The 20,495-nt window shown below is 37.3% G+C and overlaps 1 protein-coding gene across 3 annotated transcripts in view; it reads left to right on the top strand.

Annotated features, from left to right (window-relative positions):
* Positions 1-20,495, top strand: part of mpv17 (mitochondrial inner membrane protein MPV17) — a 127,642-nt gene that overhangs the window by 39,019 nt on the left and 68,128 nt on the right. For all 3 annotated transcript variants that reach the window (XM_039749010.1, XM_039749011.1, XM_039749012.1), the window contains exon 3: positions 20,146-20,261. In XM_039749010.1, coding sequence (XP_039604944.1) covers positions 20,146-20,261 — 116 coding nt within the window. The remainder of the gene's footprint in view (positions 1-20,145; positions 20,262-20,495) is intronic.

The following is a 20,495-nucleotide window of genomic DNA, read 5'->3' as shown; positions in this document are numbered from 1 at the left end:
GCGTCGGAATATATAAACTCAGCGCTGGAATATATAAAGTCAACATCAGAATATACAAAGTAAGCACTGGAATATATAAAGTCAAAACTTCAATATATAAAGTCAGCATTGGAATATACAAAGTCAGCAATGGAATATCCATCCATTTCCCAACCCGTTGAATCCGACCACAGGGTCATGGGGGTCTGCTGGAGCCAATCCCAGCCAACACTGGGCACAAGGCAGGAACCAATCCTGGGCAGGGCACATGCATCACTTTCAAAACATTAACCGAACAGTGTTTTTCTAATTTATTTTTCTGAATATGTTTTTGTTAACTTAGTTCATTCAGTTCAGAGTCGTTTAAATCAATATATTTTGACTTTGACTTTATATATTCAGGAATCTATACTAATAAAAGGCAAAGCCCTCACTCACTCACTCACTCACTGACTCATCACTAATTCTCCAACTTCCCGTGTAGGTAGAAGGATGAAATTTGGCAGGTTTATTCCTTACAGCTCACTTACAAAAGTTGGGCAGGTTTCATTTCGAAATTCTACACGTAACGGTCAATAATGGTCGACAACTTCCGCCATGTTGAACTTTCTTATTTATGGCCCCATCTTCACGAAATTTGGTAGGCGGCTTCCCTGCGCTAACCAAAACCGATGTACATACTTATTTAAGTGGTATGATGCCACTGTCGGCCGCCATATTGAAGTTTCCAACGTCACTAATTCTCCAACTTCCCGTGTAGGTAGAAGGCTGAAATTTGGCAGGCTCATTCCTTACAGCTTACTTGCAAAAGTTAAGCAGGTTTCATTTCGAAATTCTACGCGTTACGGTCATAACGGTCAACCACGTCCGCCATGTTGAACTTTCTTATTCATGGCCCCATCTTCACAAAATTTGGTAGGCGGCTTCTCTGCGCTAACTGAAACCAATGTACGTACTTATTTCGGTGGTATGATGCCACTGTCGGCCGCCATATTGAACTTTTCAGCGGTCTTTGTTACTTATGGGCCCATCTTCAAGAAATTTGGTACGCGGCTTCCCAACGCTAACTGAATCCTACTTACGTACATATTTACGTCCAAAGCCTGCAGCTCGGTCACCGTGTGAGGCGGCGTTGGGTCCCCAATCCCAACGCCTCCCACGTTGTTGGCTGCCTGCCTATATAAGGCCGTCTGTCACTCCAGTCTCTACATTCCCTTCCTTGCTTCGCCACGGGATTCACGTCTCCCTGCTGATAACTACAGCCTTTTTGTTTGTTTCTCCGCTGTTTTATTGTTTGTTTATTACAATTATAGTTATTGTGTAGGTATTTTACACTTACTTTACATTATTCAGGTACCCATTTCCTTTATCATTCCAACCCCCATTACCATGTCTATCGAGGTGATCACAATCGATCAAAGAACTGTCACTTACCGAGTGGTTTCCATGCCCGGAGATGGCACCTGCCTTTTCCATTCTCTTTATTACATATTGCATGGCCATATCAGGCTCACTCTTGATATCCGGATGAACATTGTGCCTTATGTATTGAATGACTGGGACAGGTTCAAGGTGAGGACTGATGACGGTACAGGAGATAATTAGACTACACAGGAGCACTAGAAGAGTGAAATGCTTAAGCCCTTCAACTATGCATCTGCATGTCAGTTGATGGCTGCCGCTGATTTGTTCGGTTGTCGCGTTCAAGTGTACCGAAATGGCCAAATATTTTACACATTTCGACAACCACCAATGCCTCTTAAACATCTTAGATTCACAGGTGACGATTTCAGTAGTAGACACTTTGATGTTTATAAATGTTTAAACTCTCAAAAGCTGGATGAGAAGTTATCGATGAAACCGGTTGTGTGCTTACAACGCTTGACAGATGCCGAATGTCTACAACACAATTCCTACAAATACTGTCGTAATTGAAACAAACCATGAAACTCAAACCGATTATGACAGCAGCAATCCAAGCTGTGAGATTTGAAACAAGATTACTGTTCACATGGCCAACTGTACGTTACATGCTCAAGAGTAAGCTCAGCGCACAGCTTGGTCATATTACAACCGGAGGGCCGAACTCACAATGTGGTATACAAAGAGATCCTTAACAAATAATTATTGGCATATTTTCCCTCAGTTTAAAAAGGTTTAATTTTCTTCTTAATAAAAATTTTAATGCAGTACTTCGCCGCTGCGAAGCGCGGGTATTTTGCTAGTGAGTTTATATACTCCGATGTTGACTTTATATAATCAGGAATGACTTTATAAATTCCGACACTGACTTTATATATTCAGGTTTTGACTTTATATATTCCGACGCTGACTTTATATATTTAGGTTTTGACTTTATATATTCCAGCGATCACTTTATATATTCTGACGCTGACTTTATATATTCAAGTTTTGACTTTATATATTCAGAAAATCTATGTATTTGCCTGTTTGGCACCCCATAGTATATGTGTGTGTGTATATATGTACACATGTATGTGTGTATATATATAAATATATATATATATATGTATATATATATATATATGCCAGCAACACTCATGACAATGACAAAACAATTACATTGTCAATCATGTTACGTTATTATTAAAATGTTTCCTTTTCTTTTACTTCTCGCTGCCAAGGGGGTATTTTGCTATATATATATATATATATATATATATATATATATATATATATATATATATATAGATATGACAACAACACTCATATCAATGACAAAACAATTACATTAACAATCATGTTACGTTATTTTTAAAAATTTTCCTTTTCTTTTTCATAACTTCTTTTACACACTACTTCTCCGCTGCGAAGCGCGGGTATTCTGCTAGTATATACTAATAAAAGGCAAAGCCCTCACTGACTGACTGACTCACTCACTCATCACTAATTCTCCAACTTCCTGTGTAGGTAGAAGGCTGAAATTTGGCAGGCTCATTCCTTACAGGTTACTTACAAAAGTTAAGTAGGTTTCATTTCGAAATTCTACGGGTAACAGTCATAACGGTCGACAGCGTCCACCATGTTAAACTTTCTTATTTATGGTCCCATCTTCACGAAATTTGGTAGGCAGCTTCCCTGCGCTCACCGAAACTGATTTATATACTTATTTCGGTGGTATGACGCCACTGTCGACCGCCATATTGAACTTTCCAACAGTCTTTGTTGCCCTCACTGACACGCTCATCACTAATTCTCCAACTTCCCATGTAGGTAGAAGGCTGAAATTTGGCAGGCTCATTCCTTACAGTTTATTTGCAAAAGTTAAGCAGGTTTCATTTAGAAATTCTACGCGTAACGGTGATAATGGTCGACAACATCTGCCATGTTAAACTTTCTTATTTATGGCACCATCTTCACGAAATTTGGTAGGCGGCTTCTCTGCGCTAACCGGAACCAATGTATGTACTTATTTCGTTGGTATGACGCCACTGTTGGCCGCCATATTAAACTTTCCAACGGTCTTTGTTACTTATAGGCCCATCTTCAAAAAATTTGGTACGCAGGTTCCCAACGCTAACTGAATCCTACTTACGTACATATATATGTCCATAGCCTGCAGCTCAGTCGTCGTGTGAGGGGGCGTTGGGTCCCCCATCCCCACGCCTCCCACGTTGTTGGCTGTCTGCCTGTATATTCCCTTCCTTGCTTTGCCACGGTATTCACGTCTCCCTGCTGATAACCGCAGCCTTTTTATTTAATCCATGGCTTCTCCGCTGTTTTATTGTTTGTTTATTACGATTATAGTTATTGTATAGATATTTTAGACTTAGTTTACATTGTTCAGGTACCCATTTCCTTTATCGTTCCAACTGTACCCCCATTAACATGTCTATCGAGGTGATCACCATCGATCAAAGAACTGTCACTTACCGAGTGGTTTCCATGCCCGGAGATGGTGCCTGCCTTTTCCATTCTTTGTGTTACATATTGCACGGCCATATCAGACTCACTCTTGATATCTGGAGGAACATTGCGTCTTATGTATTGAATGACTGGGACAGGTTCAAGGTGTGGACTGATGATGGTACAGTAGATAATTATACTACACAGGAGCACTATAAGAGTGAAATGCTTAAGCCCTTCACCTATGGTTCTGCATGTGAGTTGATGGCTGCCGTTGAATTGTTCGGTTGTCGCTTTCAAGTGTACCGAAATGGCCAAATATTTTGCACTTTTGGACAACCGCCAATGCCTCTTAAACATCTTACATTCACAGGTGACGATTTGAGTAGTGGACATTTTGATGTTTATGAATGTTTAAACTCTCAAAAGCTCGATGCGAAGTTATCGATGAAACTGGTTGTATGCTTGCAATGCTTGACAGATGCCGATTGTCAATTCAACACAAGTCCAGCAAATACTAACGTAATTGAAACAAACCATGAAACTCAAACCGATTATGACAGCAGCAATCCAAGCTGTGAGATTTGAGGCAAGATTGCTTTTCACATGGCCAACTGTACGTTGCATGCTCAAGAGTAAGCTCAGTGCACAGCTTGGTCATATTATAACCGGAGGACCAAACTGACATCGTGGCATACAAAGAGATCCTTAACAAATAATTATTGGTATATTTTCCCTCAGTTTAAAAAGGTTTACTTTTCTTCTTAATAAAAATTTTAAGGCAGTACTTCACCGCTGCGAAGCGCGGGTATTTTGCTAGTGGAATATAAATTGAACAGGTTAGGCTACTCCACAAGTACATGGAACAGGAAATAGAAATCAACGGAGGGTGTTGAGGCTAAACAGGTGAGCAAAATCTGCTTAGCTAAAAAATCTGCTAATCCAGGAAGGCTTGAGTGTGGTCTGTTTACAAGAATCATACTGTACACTGACATACATAATCATCCAGAGTGACAGAGGGACTGGGATTGCACAGGTTTTTAGTGTTAGTGGAGAGATTGCAGTTCTCTTTAGTCATTTTTTTATTCCATATTCAAAGTCCTACTTTGAAGTTATTAAGGGGAGGTGACGATGCAGGTTCTGGCTCCACGCTCCCATTGCTGTTTGGGAACCCTTGAACCCAACACCGTCGATAATGAAACCGAGTGAGCTAGTCAGTGAAGGCAATAATTGAGCATCTGAGCAAGGGGATGGTTAAAAGTGAAACAGTGCTTTTATTAAAAACAGTCCATCAAAACAAAAGTGTCCATAAAGTGCAGTGCTTCTTAAGTTCAAATAAATAAATAATCCTTAAAATGAAAACGTGGAGGTTAAAACAATAAATAGAAAAAACACAATCCTTTTAAAACGAGGTTAAAATGTTCCTCTGGAAGCAGTTCTTAAAACCAACAACAACAAGCCCAGTGCATCTTCTATGTTACTGGAGCCTCACCTGCTTCTCCCATACGGGCCCACGCAACAGGCGAGACACTCTCTGCAGCTGACCTTATTTCACACAACCACGAGACTGGAGACCTCCTTATCCCTGGCTTCGGTTTGGCTCTCATCCCAGTCCCCGAGACTTGATGTCCACCAATGACCAGGACGCACACATTGGGGACTCCACCACCAAGCCTCCCAACTTCCGCTGCCTTTCCGCGGCCTTCTGCGGCTCGTCGCTTTCACCTGGTCACTCCCGCTACCTGGTCACTCAGCGGGAGCAACATCAACTCAAACGCCTGGGTGTCGGCCTAATACCCAGCTTCCTCGCAGCTGCCCACGAGCGCTCGATTGCGCGCTCACCACACGCTCCGCGTGTCTGTTTCTCCTGTACCGCCTGCTTCCTCACTCGCTCCCTACAACCTCCGTCTTCTTTTCCTTATCTTGTTTTTTTTTCATCCTCCCCAAAACCGACTCTCGCTTCTTTTTTTATAACGCGAGGGGCCATCGCAGCTGCAGCCATTGGCCATGGGAGCAATCACGGATGTGGGCAGTTCCTCACCTGTGCACTCGGTGAGAAACGCCCACATCGCCAACTGACCCACGGCTTGCTTCAACAACGCCCCCCTCACCAAGCCGCCTCGGGTGCGTTGATTATTTATTTAAAATGGCCTTTGCTCAACGAGCTGTGGACCCATAACACCACAGGGGAGTCTGTTAAAAGTCAGCATACAGATGGGAATGTAGGGAACTGTTATGCATGGATTACAGTGATGTTTAGCATAGTGACCCTGAATTTTGATTAATAATAGCCTCAGGTTGTGATTTAAAGGTTCTTTGAATGTAGAGTTAAAAGAAAGATACAGACCCTAACCCTAATCAGAAAGAAGGAGAAAGGCTAGGAACTGAACAAAGACTGATGGTAAAAAAGAGGCATTTTTAAATTATTATTCACGTTTAGCACCTCATGCTGCTGCTGCTACTAATATGGATTTTAGAAAGCAGCAATAACACATGCCATCTATAGTTTATTTTATAGCTTCAGTCACTTCGCTGTACTAATAATTGAAATACTTAAGTGTGATTTTGAAAAAAAGGGTAATCTTAAATTGAATAAACACTTTCATAGTATTAGTACAAATGTATTTTTTGCATATTTTATGAATACATGCACTTGTTTTTGATAGATTGAATGACAAGTATTTGTTTAATTAGGGTTGCTGCTCTTACTGTGATTGTAGTGAGATATTAGAGTAGAGTAAAGCAGACTCAGATTTTCAGGTAACTTGTATCCATAGCATACAGTGTGGCTGGCCATATATTTACAGAAATGAAAGCTGAAAGGAACTGCTTTCTACATGACCATTTGAGGTTGTATTGAATTGTGTGGATGGGAGCCTCAGATATTGATGGAATAACACATGAATGTAACAGGAACTGAAAATAACAGTCAATTTGGTTATAGGGCTCCAGTAATGGAAAGTGGGTAACGATCTCCAGCAAACATAAAGGGTTCCATATATTTTATTATTGTCCCACTATTGTTACTAATACACCATTAGTAAAAATCACATATGTAACCAATTTTCAACCTAAATGGTATCACAGCTGCTCTTAAGCGCATAATATAAATTAAAATAGATTTTTATACTGTTAGACCCTTCATTTTTATGTTTTTCCTGACTATTATACAACTATAGCATGTGTTTTTAAATTAATAACTGGAAGCATCATGCTGCAGGACTGTTGGTGATGTAGAAAAGCTGTTATTATGAGACTGACTATTGTGAATCATCTAATTGTCTATAGATTGTATACACCATGATTATCCCACTGTGTTGGACTAGCTACAATTTGCTGGTACAGAATTGTTAAATGGTAGTCAAAATGTCAAGCCTAATACATATTCATTTACACTTATACAATAGTTTTCAGTTGTAACCATTCTAAAGACAATGAAATATTGAATTTTAAAGCATTTGAACTGTAGTCTGTTTTTGGCTTTTGCAAAATTTTGGCCACTTTTGGCCAGTGGTAGTGACCAGCTTGATCAATGTGGCATTTAAAAAAAAAGTAATAGCATTAATATGCAGTCTGTGCAGTATTGCAAAATAAGTAGCTGTCTCTGATGTAATGAATTATGCATCCCTTTATTTAGCTGAAATGCTGTACTTTGATGTGATCGATACCTTGGGGGGAATGTACGTCACTTAGTTCAGAACAGAAGCTCCTGACATTTTCTAAAGAATGGCTATAAGGCTGCTTTCCGACAGCTCAGTCAATCTGATTTTCAGAACAAATTTATTTCGACAGGCATTGCATTTGTAAAGTTGGGATGAGAGAATCTTCAATGAAGTTTGGTTATTTGCCAAGTTCAATGTCCTCCTCTCTAGCATGAATGATCACTCATCTTTGGCTCATTCATCATTTTTCCCCATTCATACTGCTTTTGTTTTTATCTCTTTACAAGTCATTACTGTGATCTTTACGTGTTCACCTTCTCTATATCAGTCCTTTTGATTGCTCACAAAATTAATTCTCAGATTTTTTGCAACTATCAGAGTTTGTTCCCTTCGAATCTGAAAAGACAAGAGTTAGTTTGAAAAGAAAGAACATTTACTTTGTCTTCAAATTGACTTTTATCAAATATCCTTACACACATCAGTAAAGTAATATACAATAACTGACCCCTTTCATTTCTGTCTTGAGATATTTACCCATATTTGTTAAAGTTTTTCTTTAATGTAAGAACTTTTATTTACAGGAAATTAGACTGCTATCTAATGTCGGCCCTTCTGGAGGCCCCATAATGAGCAAGACCTCCATACACAGGCATATGCAACACTGAATTCTTCCCGTGCTAGACTTTTCCATCCTTGTCTAAGGTTACCATTAAACTCTTTTATATTATACCTTAACTAAATAAGGGTACTTGGGCCCATTGCTTGTTTTCTAAGTGTCAGTTTTTGCTCTTCACAAAGAAGAATTATGCATTTTTCTTAGAATTTTAGAAAATCAGCTACATTTTTATATTATGTATAAGCCTGTGCTAATTACTTAATGACATATTTGGTCAATTTTGAATTTATATTATAGCAAGTCAGGTACTTCAATTTCAGTTAACTTTTTCCATAGATGGTGGCATAGCTGTTAGGGTTGAAACTTCCTAAATCCAGCAGTCTATATGAGAATGTCACTCCCAGATGCCAAATCTGTAGAATTTCTTCTTATGTCTCTATAGCCTTTCTACCTGTTATTCCCAAAGACGTGCATATTAGATTAACTGGTGGTACTAAGTCGTATTTGTGTGTGAGTGGATCCTGGAATGGCTCCCATCCATGTTAATTTTCTCTATGGTGTCCATTGCTGCCGAGGCTATTGCTCCCAGAAAAACTCAGTAAGAGAATCTGAGAATATATGTATTGGCTAATTTTCCATAGTTTAGAAGAATTGACTTAAATAAAATAAATAAGTAAAGTTCAATAAAATGCAGGTATTCAAATACTGTGAATATGAAGCAGTACTGGTTACAGCTCAAGGTATCTTTTAAATATCTATTTTCCATTCATGCCTCAATTTTCTCTGTTTTTCTTTAAAAGTTTATGTGTAGACATCATACCTGTTTATATGTTTATTTAATCATAAAATGCTGATCAAACCTATCTAATGATGCACTGATAATTCATTTTGCCCTCGCTATCATACTTCTAGATGTTGTTTCAGTTTACTTTCAAAACAGTCTGAAGACTTTAACAAAACCTATTTAAAACTATGGCTCACAGTTGCAATACACTTTGCTTCCTGTGTTAATAATCTTTAATAATAATAATAACATAATATAAATAATATCAAGAAAGCTTAAACTAAATGTGTTTTTCTTTTATCTATGAAAGTTTTCAGTCTTCCTGGTCATAAGATATAGTATCTTGTAATAATGAGTTAAAGGGAGCTGAACTTGCTGTATAATCTTGAAACTGTTTTGTCATTAATCAGTTCATTTGAATGATGGGAAAATTCTTAACATTTGAACCTTTGTTGTAAGTAGCTAACAATGCTGTCGTTACATCTTTGCCACAAACGTTTCACCCCAAGTCACAGTTTCAGTAAGGTGACTCTAACTTAACAGCTGGTAGTCATAACATTTTTAGCCCAGTGGTTTTACCCCAATTTATTCCTCTAGTCATGTATTTAAAATGTGCCTTTAAACAAGACTAAAGGGTTCGATCACCCATGGAGTTTTAAATGCTGGGGAATTTCCCACCATTCATTTGAGCTGATATAGTCTCTTAAATGTATGGCTAAATGCTATCAAGATTATGTAGCAAGTCCAGTTGCCTTTAACTTTCTACTATGAGATGTAGCTTTCTTTCCAACGAGAAATAAGTTCAAGCTCGAGTTTATTATTATGTGTAAATACTACAATGAAATTCTTACTTGCACGTCTCCTATGGTTACATATATTTTATGCATGTTCTCCCCATGTCTGTGTGGATTTCCTCCAGGCGCTCTGGTTTCCACCCACAGTCCAAAGACATGCAGGTTAGGTGGATTGGCGATTCTAAATTGGCCCTAGTGTGTGCTTGGCGTGTTTGTGTGTGCCCTGCGGTGGGTTGGCACCTTGCCCGGGATTGGTTCCTGCCTTGTGCCCTGTGTTGGCTGGGATTGGCTCCAGCAGGCTCCAGTGACCCTGTGTTCAGATTCAGCGGGTTGGAAAATGGATGGATGGATGCCATTGTTCTTCTATCAATCCATTTATTTTCTAAACTTACTTATCCAGAGTAGGGTCTTGGGGAAGCCGGAGCCTACACTAACAAGCAACAGGCATAAGGCAGCTTACCAGTCTGTGGCAGGATGAACACATACACACACTAGGGACAGTTTAACAACACCAATTCACCTAGCCTATATGTCTTTAAGAATACTTTGAGGAACCCCATGCAGACATTGGATGAATATGCAAATTCCACCAGGGATCACCCGGGAAGTGACCTACCATGCCGTCCTATTTTTGTGTTTATGTTACATTTTTGGCTATGGCTTACTTCTATAAAGTTGACAAAATCAAATTCCATGCATCTGGTGGTGTTATGGCTATAACATAAATTATAGCATTACATATATTCAAAGTGGAATTCACAATTGCTCATTAGAACAAAATGGGGTTTCAGTTTTCACATTCACTGCAAATGAAAAGAATTACAATGTATGGTAAATCTCAGTTTGTGACAAATCATGTGGATAGAAATACCAGATAGTAGCAATAAATATACAAGGTCATGGATCAATTTGGTAAGAGTCACCAGTTTTGACTTTTGGGTACATTAATGAAACTGCCACTGCTCTGTACTGACATAATTTTTTTTCTTCTATGGATTATTGTTAAAGTTTTAAGTGTGGCCGTTGTATGCAATGCGAAGTTGCATGCTGACATTAAAATATACATGAGTACATACATTTTGTGTTGTTATTTTTCTACTAGGACATCACTCTGGACTAGAGAGTACTTTGATATTTACTCATAAATGATTATTCTTGAAATGGCCACAGGGTGGCAGCTGGAACACCAATAGCTGTTCAGCTCAATAACACATATTTTAAATGTAGTCATTAAATGTTTATGTGGTTTTTGCTCCTTTTAAGGAAATCACATTGAACAGTTGCACCTTACAAGATAATTTCAATTGATTTGTTTATATTCTTTTATTTTTGCATGTTTTCATAGTTGTTTTTTACATGGTATAATATAACCTTAAATTATCTGTCATAAATGTATGGTTTTATTATGTAAATAGATTTGTAATGTAATTCCAAAATATATTGCTTGACTTGTGAGTTGGTGCAGGTTGACAAGTATTTATATACATGATATATATATATAAACATAAACTCTTTAAATAAAGAAATAAATAAATAGTTATATATACAGGCAGTCCCCAGGTTACGTACAAGGTTGGGACTGTAGGTTTGTTCTTAAGTTGAATTTGTATGTAAGTTGGAACAGGTACATTATTTTAATAAATGCTATTGTTGACCGACTGTAACTTTATTTTCCTATATTTATACTTTATTTTCCATGGTGATGGTTTTTCTCTTTTTTACTGTATCACCAGCACGCATCAGATTTTTGTTTTAGAGACATTGTTGAAGGCTGAGGACAAAAGGTTAAGATGAGCTCTTCTGCAGTGCACTGTACACGCTATCACAGCTGTGCTTGAAAGTTTGTGAACCCTTTAGAATTTTCTATATTTCTGCATAAATATGACCTAAAACATCACCAGATTTTCACTCAAGTCCTAAAAGTAGATAAAGAGAAACCAGTTAAACAAATGAGACAAAAATATTATACTTGGTCATTTATTTATTGAGGAAAATGATCGAATGTTACATATTTGTGAGTGGCAAAAGTTTGTGAACCTTTGCTTTCAGTATCTGGTATGAGCCCCCAATCCCCTTTGCAGCAATAACTTCAACTAAGCGTTTCCGGTAAATTTTGATCATTCCTGCACACCGGCTTGGAGGAATTTTAGCCTATTCCTCTTTACAGAACAGCTTCAACTCTGGGATGCTGGTGGGTTTCCTCACATTAACTGCTCGCTTCAGGTCCTTCCACAATATTTCGATTGGATTAAGGTCAGGACTTTGACTTGGCCATTCCAAAACATTAACTTTATTCTTCAGGTTCAGTTCATGGACAGATGTCCTGACATTTTCCTTTAGAATTCTCTGATATAATTTAGAATTCATTGTTCCATCAATGAAGGCAAGCCGTCCTGGCCCAGATGCATCAAAACAGGCCCAAACCATGATACTACCACCACCATGTTTCACAGATGGGATAAGGTTCTTATGCTGGAATGCAGTGTTTTCCTTTCTCCAAACATAACGCTTTTCATTTAAACCAAAAAGTTCTATATTGATCTCATCCGTCCACAAAACATTCTTCCAATAGACTTCTGGTTTGTCCACGTGATCTTTAGCAAACTGCAGACTGCAAGCCTTCAGTTGCTTAGAAGTTACCCTGGGGTCCTTTGTGACCTCGCCGACTACTACACACCTTGCTCTTGGAGTGATATTTGTTGGTCGACCACTCCTGGAGAGGGTAACAATGGTCTTGAATTTCCTCCATTTGTACACAATCTGTCTGACTGTGGATTGGTGGAGTCCAAACTCTTTAGAGATGGTTTTGTAACCTTTTCCAGCCTGATGAGCATCAACAACTCTTTTTCTGAAAAAAAAAATCTCCTCTGTTTGTGTCATGAAACACTTCCACAAACATGTGTTGTGAATAGCAGACTTTGATAGATCCCTGTTCTTTGAATAACACAGGGTGCCCACTCACACCTGATTGTCATCCCATTAATTGAAAACACCTGACTCTTAATTTCACCTTCAAACTAACTGCTAATCCTAGAGGTTCACATACTTTTGCCACTCACAAATATGTAATATTCGATCATTTTCCTCAATAAATAAATGACCAAGTATAATATTTTTGTCTTATTTCTTTAAGTGGTTTTTCTCTTTGTCTACTTTTAGGACTTGAGTGAAAATCTGATGATGTTTTAGGTCATATTTGTGCAGAAATACAGAAAATTCTAACTTTCAAGCACAACTGTGTGTATATATATATATATATATATATATATATACTGTATATATATATATATATACTGTATACACACACACTAACTATAGTCTGATACTTTAAGCAGACAATTTCTAGGTGTCTTCAATTTTATAATAATTTTAAGTGATTCTTATTATCGCTCATTCAGCCACTTTAAATGGAGAAATGTATTTACTTACCTATTGTGTCACTGTATGTGCCACACTAAAGGTGGAAAGCGTGGTCAATGTAAAGACTACAAGACCTCTCCATAGAGCTTGATGTCACCATGAAAACTATTGCCAATATTATAAAGATGTTTAAGACCCATGGGACTTTAGTCAACAAACCTAGACATGGCAGCAAGAGGAAAATTGCCCCAAGATTTAAGAGAAAGATTGTTTGAATGGTTAATAATGAACCAAGGAAAAGTTTAAAACCAGTCCAAGCTGACCTTTAAGCTCAAGGCTCAGCAGTTTCAAGTTGCAGTATCTGTGGCTTTCTGAATGAAAATCGGACCCAGGGAAATACAAAAAGTCATGACTGCAGTTTGCCAGAATGCATGTCAATAAGCCACAGACCTTCTGGGAGATTGTTCTCTAGACAGATGAAACAAAATTAGAGCTTTTTGGTAAATCTTTCAAAGAAGAGAATACTATTTCTACCATGAAATACGGAGGGGGCTCATTGATTTTTTCGGGTTGCTTTGCTTTGTCTCTTTGAAACAATAAAATCGGAAGACTGTCAAGGCATTTTGGAATGAAACACACAGTCCCATGTTAGAAACCTCTGTCTATGTAAAAGGTCTTGGATCTTCAAGCAGGATAATTACCCAAAGCATAACTCCCAAAACTGCCCATGAATAGATGAGAAGATGGACAATTCTGAAGTAAACTGTTATGAGTCCTGATCTAAATCCCATTGAACATCTGTGAAAATAGTTGAAACTCTAACCAAAAACTGTTACTGTATATCGTGATTTCCACAGATTGAATATTGCATAGGCCAAATGATGCTGAAACAGGTGATTATCATGTATGTAGAGTCAACACATAACTTCTGTTCCTTAAAGAAATACTTCACCGAAAAATGATATTTTTCATGTTAGTTACCCCTTTGTAATGATGGGCAAGAAATTTTTTAATCTCATGTTTTCATGGTGAACTGAAGTAGAAATGTTTCTGATTAACATGGAACAGTAAACAATATCAAAAATGTTCATGAAAAACATTTCATGTTACTTGTGTTGCATAATCAGTATGTTAAGTCATTCAGTCATATATTTTTTGCTATTGTTAAAATAACATATTGTTAAATAAATATCTCAGGAAGAGGAAACTAGTTCACAAACAGGCCTCCCATTCACATAGGACTGCACTTTTGATTTGAAGACAGGACACTTGACCAGTGAATTAAGGGGAGAGGTGGGTAAGTAACATGCAAAATAAATATTTTTGGGTGGAGTATACCTTTAAAATGTGTCCTAGTAAAGTAGGACGGCTGAGGTTTTAATAATACTGTTTGCATTTCTAAAGCAAGCCCACTTAACCACCCAAAGTAGTGCTTTGCAGCCCTGAGCTGAAAAGGTGCCATGCCACAGTGTTATACAGCCAGTGAGAGTGGACTCCCATGTGTACCTGTACAAGTTAGTGAGCACAGCTGGAAACATCTGTTTATTCCTTAAGCAATTTACATAATTTTAGAGTGTCAAGGACATTTATATCAGGCACCTGTGACTGCTGTTATGACCTGCAGAGTTCCAAAGCAAAATAAGTCCAAAAAATACTCAAAAATGGCCAATAGATTAGGAAACCTTCAACCCTATCAGCAAGTCTGCTGAAAGAGAAACAAAGAATCTTTATAAATAAAAAGATTTATTTATACAAAATGTTCTGTAGCACAATATAAGCTCCAAGGAGCACAAGGCAAAATGATACATAAGACAGTTCCTTCAAACTCTGCAATTTTTAAAAGCAAGCATCATCCAAATACAAAATCCAAGAGACAAAGTCAAAAACAGATCAAAAGGTCTCAAAAAGTCGAGAATAAGAATAATCACAAATCCAACTAAACCCATCACACCACAAGCACATGCAGAATGGACCATAAGAGACTATGGGTTGTCCTCAAACTTTATAGAGCTGATGGCAGACCCTTGCAAGTGATGGGCAAGTGTACCTACCTCTTGGGGAACCACCCACAAAAAAACAAACAGCAGAATACACCTCCATATAAGGAATCTATATAATCAGCGCTGTTGACATAGAATATAACAAAATAAACATAAAAACAGCATTTGAACGCCAGCCAGGGGAGGAAACCTGGCTGAAATATAATAACTGCCAGTTGAGTAGTGTGACTTCCTGTGCGAATCAGTCATAGTGGTCTGCAACCCACCAAAATAAAGGTTTGATTTTGTCCTAAGTGAAAGGGGCAGGCTTAAGTTAAAGTACAGATTATATTGTGCAGCCACAAGGAGAGGGGAAGAAAGTGGGTATTTTGGAACGTACAAACACAAAAGAGGTGTGTCTATCTTGCCAAAACAGAAAGCAAAAAAGAAGAAGATGGTCAGAGACTGGAAAACATTCATGCAGCCACTGGTGCTTTTAGGCAGCATGTCATTTGGTTATTAGAATGTACAGAGGTTGAGAGCATTTTCCCTGCACCAAGAAACAAAGTTCTTCAACTCATAACTTTACTCTGTCTCATCCAACATGTCAATACACCCCATTAATGCAAAATCACCTGAGAATTTCTGCAAGTGACATGACCTGGTGTTATATTTGTAGTCCAAGATGTAGAGGCTAAACAGAAAAAGTGTGTTCTGGTGTTGCTGCCATCTACATCACAGACACAGTCCATTATCCAGGACACCATGGGCTCATTCATATGCTTATCCCTGAGCTTCCACCTTAATGTGAATGAGTGTATGGTATTGAAATCACAGGAGAAATCAAAAAACAGAATCCTCAAAGGGCTGCCAACTATGACCAAATAGAAAGGAATAAGCCTTGTGAAGCAGATTTATAATTGCATATTCCCATCCGATCTTAGTCCAATATGCAAACTGCCAAGGGTCTGAGTGGTCTTTCACAAGAGGACTTATATAGTCCAGGACTAGCCTCTAGAAGGTGGTCTTAATGTAATATGTGGTTACAATATAAAAAATCAATCTATGCAAGAAATAAATGTTTAAAAGTTCATGTAAATATTTTGGGACTGTCATAAAGAAACACAGGAGCAAGGGGAAAGCTAAAATGGTAGATTAAATAAGAGAATGTGTTAAAAATGATAAGATGAATAAAATGTACAGCTGAAAATATCTAATAAATAAGTATACATGCAGTCCACACACACGTTTTGATATTTTGATGCATTGTTACAGTATCATCATACATGCCACAGTGAAATATAATGGTATAAAAACGAAGAACATTGTGTTCGAATACAAGGTGCCTGTTTGTGATGCAGTGGGTGTTTTTGATTTCTAGAAGAGTCATCATAGATAAAACCTTTTAAAAATGGCATTTACTTGGCAGTGTTTGCAAGATTTAAATCAGTGATGCACAAGTTCTGGATGGACATTTCTTGGCCCAAAAATAGTTTCTTTTTTTGCTCTCTCAAATAAAATTATGTCTGTGCGCAAGTGGCAAGTGATTTTTTTAAGACATGTTATGGCCCTAAGATTTTTTTAATCTCTTTTAAAATCTGCCAGAATAACATTTCCAGTTAATAGTTAACCATATAGATGCCCAGAAATGTATTCATATGCAGAAATTATATAGGTGTGGGAAGATAAACATTACAAACAAGACAACCATTTGTGCTGGTAGAGTATATTATTATTTTGAATTGTAATCTTATAAATACATTGTGTGGGGCTTGATTTCATTCATTTTTAAAGGTTTTTTGTGCATAATTAACAATGTAGTGCAGTGCATGGATGTTGCACAGTGGACCCTAAAATTGACAGCCATACCCATGACTAAAATTGTCAGCTTCTGTGATATGAGGCACCATAGCTAGAACTTATTGTGAAAGTGTTTGACTAATTTTGGGGCTATTTAATACATTCTTGCATTTATCTATTCTCAGAGAACCAAATGGAGAACCTATCCTGGCAGCATATGGAGAAAGGCAGGAAGCAACCACAGACAGAGAGACAGCCTTCACATCCACACTCAATACAGTAATATTGAGAGGAGTACACACAAAAAAGGCATGTAGACACAGGGAGAACATGCAAACGCCTCACAGACAACGATCAGGCCAGGGCTTTTACTCCATATGAAGCATCAGTGCTCAGAACTATGCCATCATCTCTCCCAAATAATGCTTATTTACTGCAAATGAAGTTTTGGTTAAACAAGCCAAATTGAAATGAAATGTTAGGCAGATGCCCACAGTACAAAGACATGCAGGTTAGGTGCATTGGTGATTCTAAATTGTCCCTAGTGTGTGCTTGGTGTGTGGGTGGGTATGTGTGCGTGCACCCTGCAGTGGGCTGGCGCCCTGCCCGGGGCTTGTTTCTTGCCTTGCCTGGCTCCAGCAGACCCCTGTGACCCTGTAGTTAGGATATAGCGGGTTGGATAATGGATGGATGGATGTTAGGCAGATGTCAAGTAAGACTCCAAATGTAGTCATAGAGAGTGATTAAATCATTTTCTGCCTTACTTGATGATTTGTATTATACTAGTCTCATAGGCAGGTGAGCAGAGAGATGCATGAGGTATTATATAAAGAGGAATAAAAAAGGTGCATACATTTCAGCTAGATGTTTTACAGTATATTGGATAAACAAGGTATAGATCCATGTGGAAAGATAGAAAAGTGCTATGAAAAATGAAAAGCTAAAAAAATGATTGCAATGAAAAATCACTTTTCAGTTTTAGTACTCTGAAAATTTGAATTTGTTATACATTAAGGGAAAATTATTTCCTTTAAAGATCTTTAAATATTTACACAAATTGACAAATTAAAAGGAAACTCTAGTTTATAGTTGAATTGGACTGAACATGTTATTAAATAGTGTCTTTAAAAAACAGTGCTGTGCAGTTTACCAGTGCTGACCCAATGGGTATTTTTTCCTGTCATTACTGTTTTATGTAGCTTGCTATTTCTTAGAAGGACCATTCACTTGGCAGCACTAGAATGGAAATTGTGTGACTGTTGCAGGCTCTCCGATTTTCCAGGTTTCCCAGTGGCTGATGCTGAAGTTTCCCATTTAAATTACTTCAAGATATTTATGTTATGGTTTAGCAAGAGTTTTGTCCTTGGCTCAAGTACTGTTTTCTATAATATTTTTGCTTCTTATTAAATATATTTTTGTATATTTTGCTATTGGTAATGTGTTTAGTACAGTTGTGTGTTTTGTTTGTAACGTTATTTTTTATGAAGTGCTTGTTAAGTATGTCGGCATTCGTGTTTTATTATGTGTTCTTTCCCATTAAATAAAGTTATCAGGGGACAGAACCACAATCACTGTCAGCTTAAGGACAGATAGTCAGGACCTCTGGAACATTGTTGAGAGTTGTGAAGTTTGGATCAAGTTTATTGAGTATTGTTAGATTTTCTTTTTTTCCTAATATTTGTTTTTGTGACTTAGGGATTGGATTATAGATTACTTTTTAGGTATAACCTTTTTAAGTATTTCTGCTTCTGTTCCCTTGTCTTGTCTTGCATTGTTTGTTTTTTAGTTGATTTTTAAATACTGTTTTGAAAAATAAAGGAGCTCGGTTTTGTTTTGGTCATAAACACTAGATGTTTACTGTTATCTTCTTCTCAGAAAATCAATTTTCATTAATTTTGTGATTTCTTGAAGTTTTAAACCCATAACACTATTTTAAATTAAAGCCAGACTTTTGAGCTGGGGCTAGGCTACATGGGTGAGGTCTGTTTTTGTGTTCTAGACCAGGTGAGTATTGGTCTGGCCTAGAATTTTTTGAGGCCTATACTTTTGTCACTGTTCTTTTCTGGGGAATTTTATAACATTCACCTATACTAGTAACTAATTCCAACAGCTTGCAATAGCCCTCAGACTCTTGAATTAGTCTTTTCTTCTACTAAGGCCATGTGGCAAGTAAGGAGAACTCAGAAGTGGGTGTGCATCTAAATTACAACAGTCCTGAAAATGGACAAATACTTAGAAAAAGTACCATAGTGGAGGCAAGTACCAAAAATGTCATGGGGGCAAAATGAAACATGAATTCTTAAAGGGATTTAGATGTTTAAATTGAAACAACTTTCTCATTGTTTAGGCAATGTGCATAAACAATTAAAAAGGCAATCAAAAAGTGAGATTACTTTGTAAAAACTATTGCTTATAAATCAAGGGACCTGGTCAGGCAGTATAATGTGTAAATGAGGCTGAAACTGGAGCACTGTGTGCACACTACAGAAAACAGCAGCTCCAGAAACTGCAAAGAGCAAACAAGTACGTCCTAGGATGTAAAAAGTATGTTAGGGGACTAAACCTCTTTAGTTTTGAGTAGAGAAGGCTGCATTGGGCCAAAGACATGTGTTCAAAATTCATCAGGGAACTAATAAATTTGACGCATGAGAATTGTTTTTTTTTTTTCAATTAATTACTGAATTATATATTTATGGACACCAGAGGAAATTAAAGCTCAATATAGACAAAAGCCAAGAAGCACTTCTTCAGAGAAAGGGTTATGGAAATTTGGAACAAACTACAGGTTTATTCTGTTAAAAGGGACAACTATATTGGGACAACTTAACTTTTAGCTAATAAGATAAGTCTGATGGACTGAATGGTCACTAATACAACATCTGTGACTGATTTTATTACTTGAATTAGGGAAAAGTTGGTATCTTACTTCTGGGTTCGGTACAAGCAGAAACCTTTCTACAGGAGCACTGTATTTCTCAATGTTTTTTTTTTTCCTAAATTTATTTACTAGTTACCAATCTTATTTAAAATTCGAATTGTTCTGGCTTGTCACTGATTGTAGACACTAGAAATCGGATAAATGGATTTTAAATTTACCAACGAACTGCAGTGCATGACATCCAGGCAGCAGCTTGTCATCTGTGTATCAATTAAAATAAATTGCTGTTTAAGTTTAGAAAGATGCTATAAATGTATAAATCACTAGCCAATGCATATTACAAAAAGTGAAACAAACTTAGAAAAGATTATCTAGAATAAAATGTCCTATATTTTTAATGAAACCTTTTTATATTTCTTGTTGCAGGAACACTTGTGGGTGTAGGGGATGTCATTTCACAGCAAGTTGTGGAAAAGAAAGGACTTAGAAATCACAATGTGAAAAGGACAGTAAAGATGATGAGTATTGGCTTTTTCTTTGTGGTAAGTACTTTTTCCTTTCAACAATTTTCAACAGACAGCTGTTAGTGAATTTTCTTGGTTGAGGATGTTATTAAAGTACAATAGAGGTTTCATTGCTTACATTATAAACACCATTTAATACCGAATTATGTGATATTTAGTAAATGTATGTTTCTAGTGAAAATTATTCCTTTTATCTGTACAAATATTATATGAAAGATACAAGATGAATGATTAGAATTGAGCAGCTGCATT

Source organism: Polypterus senegalus, chromosome 3 (genome assembly GCF_016835505.1).
Source record: "Polypterus senegalus isolate Bchr_013 chromosome 3, ASM1683550v1, whole genome shotgun sequence".
NCBI lineage: Eukaryota > Metazoa > Chordata > Cladistia > Polypteriformes > Polypteridae > Polypterus > Polypterus senegalus.
The sequence above is the reverse complement of the archived record's forward strand: the minus strand, read 5'-3'. Positions and strand labels throughout refer to the sequence as shown.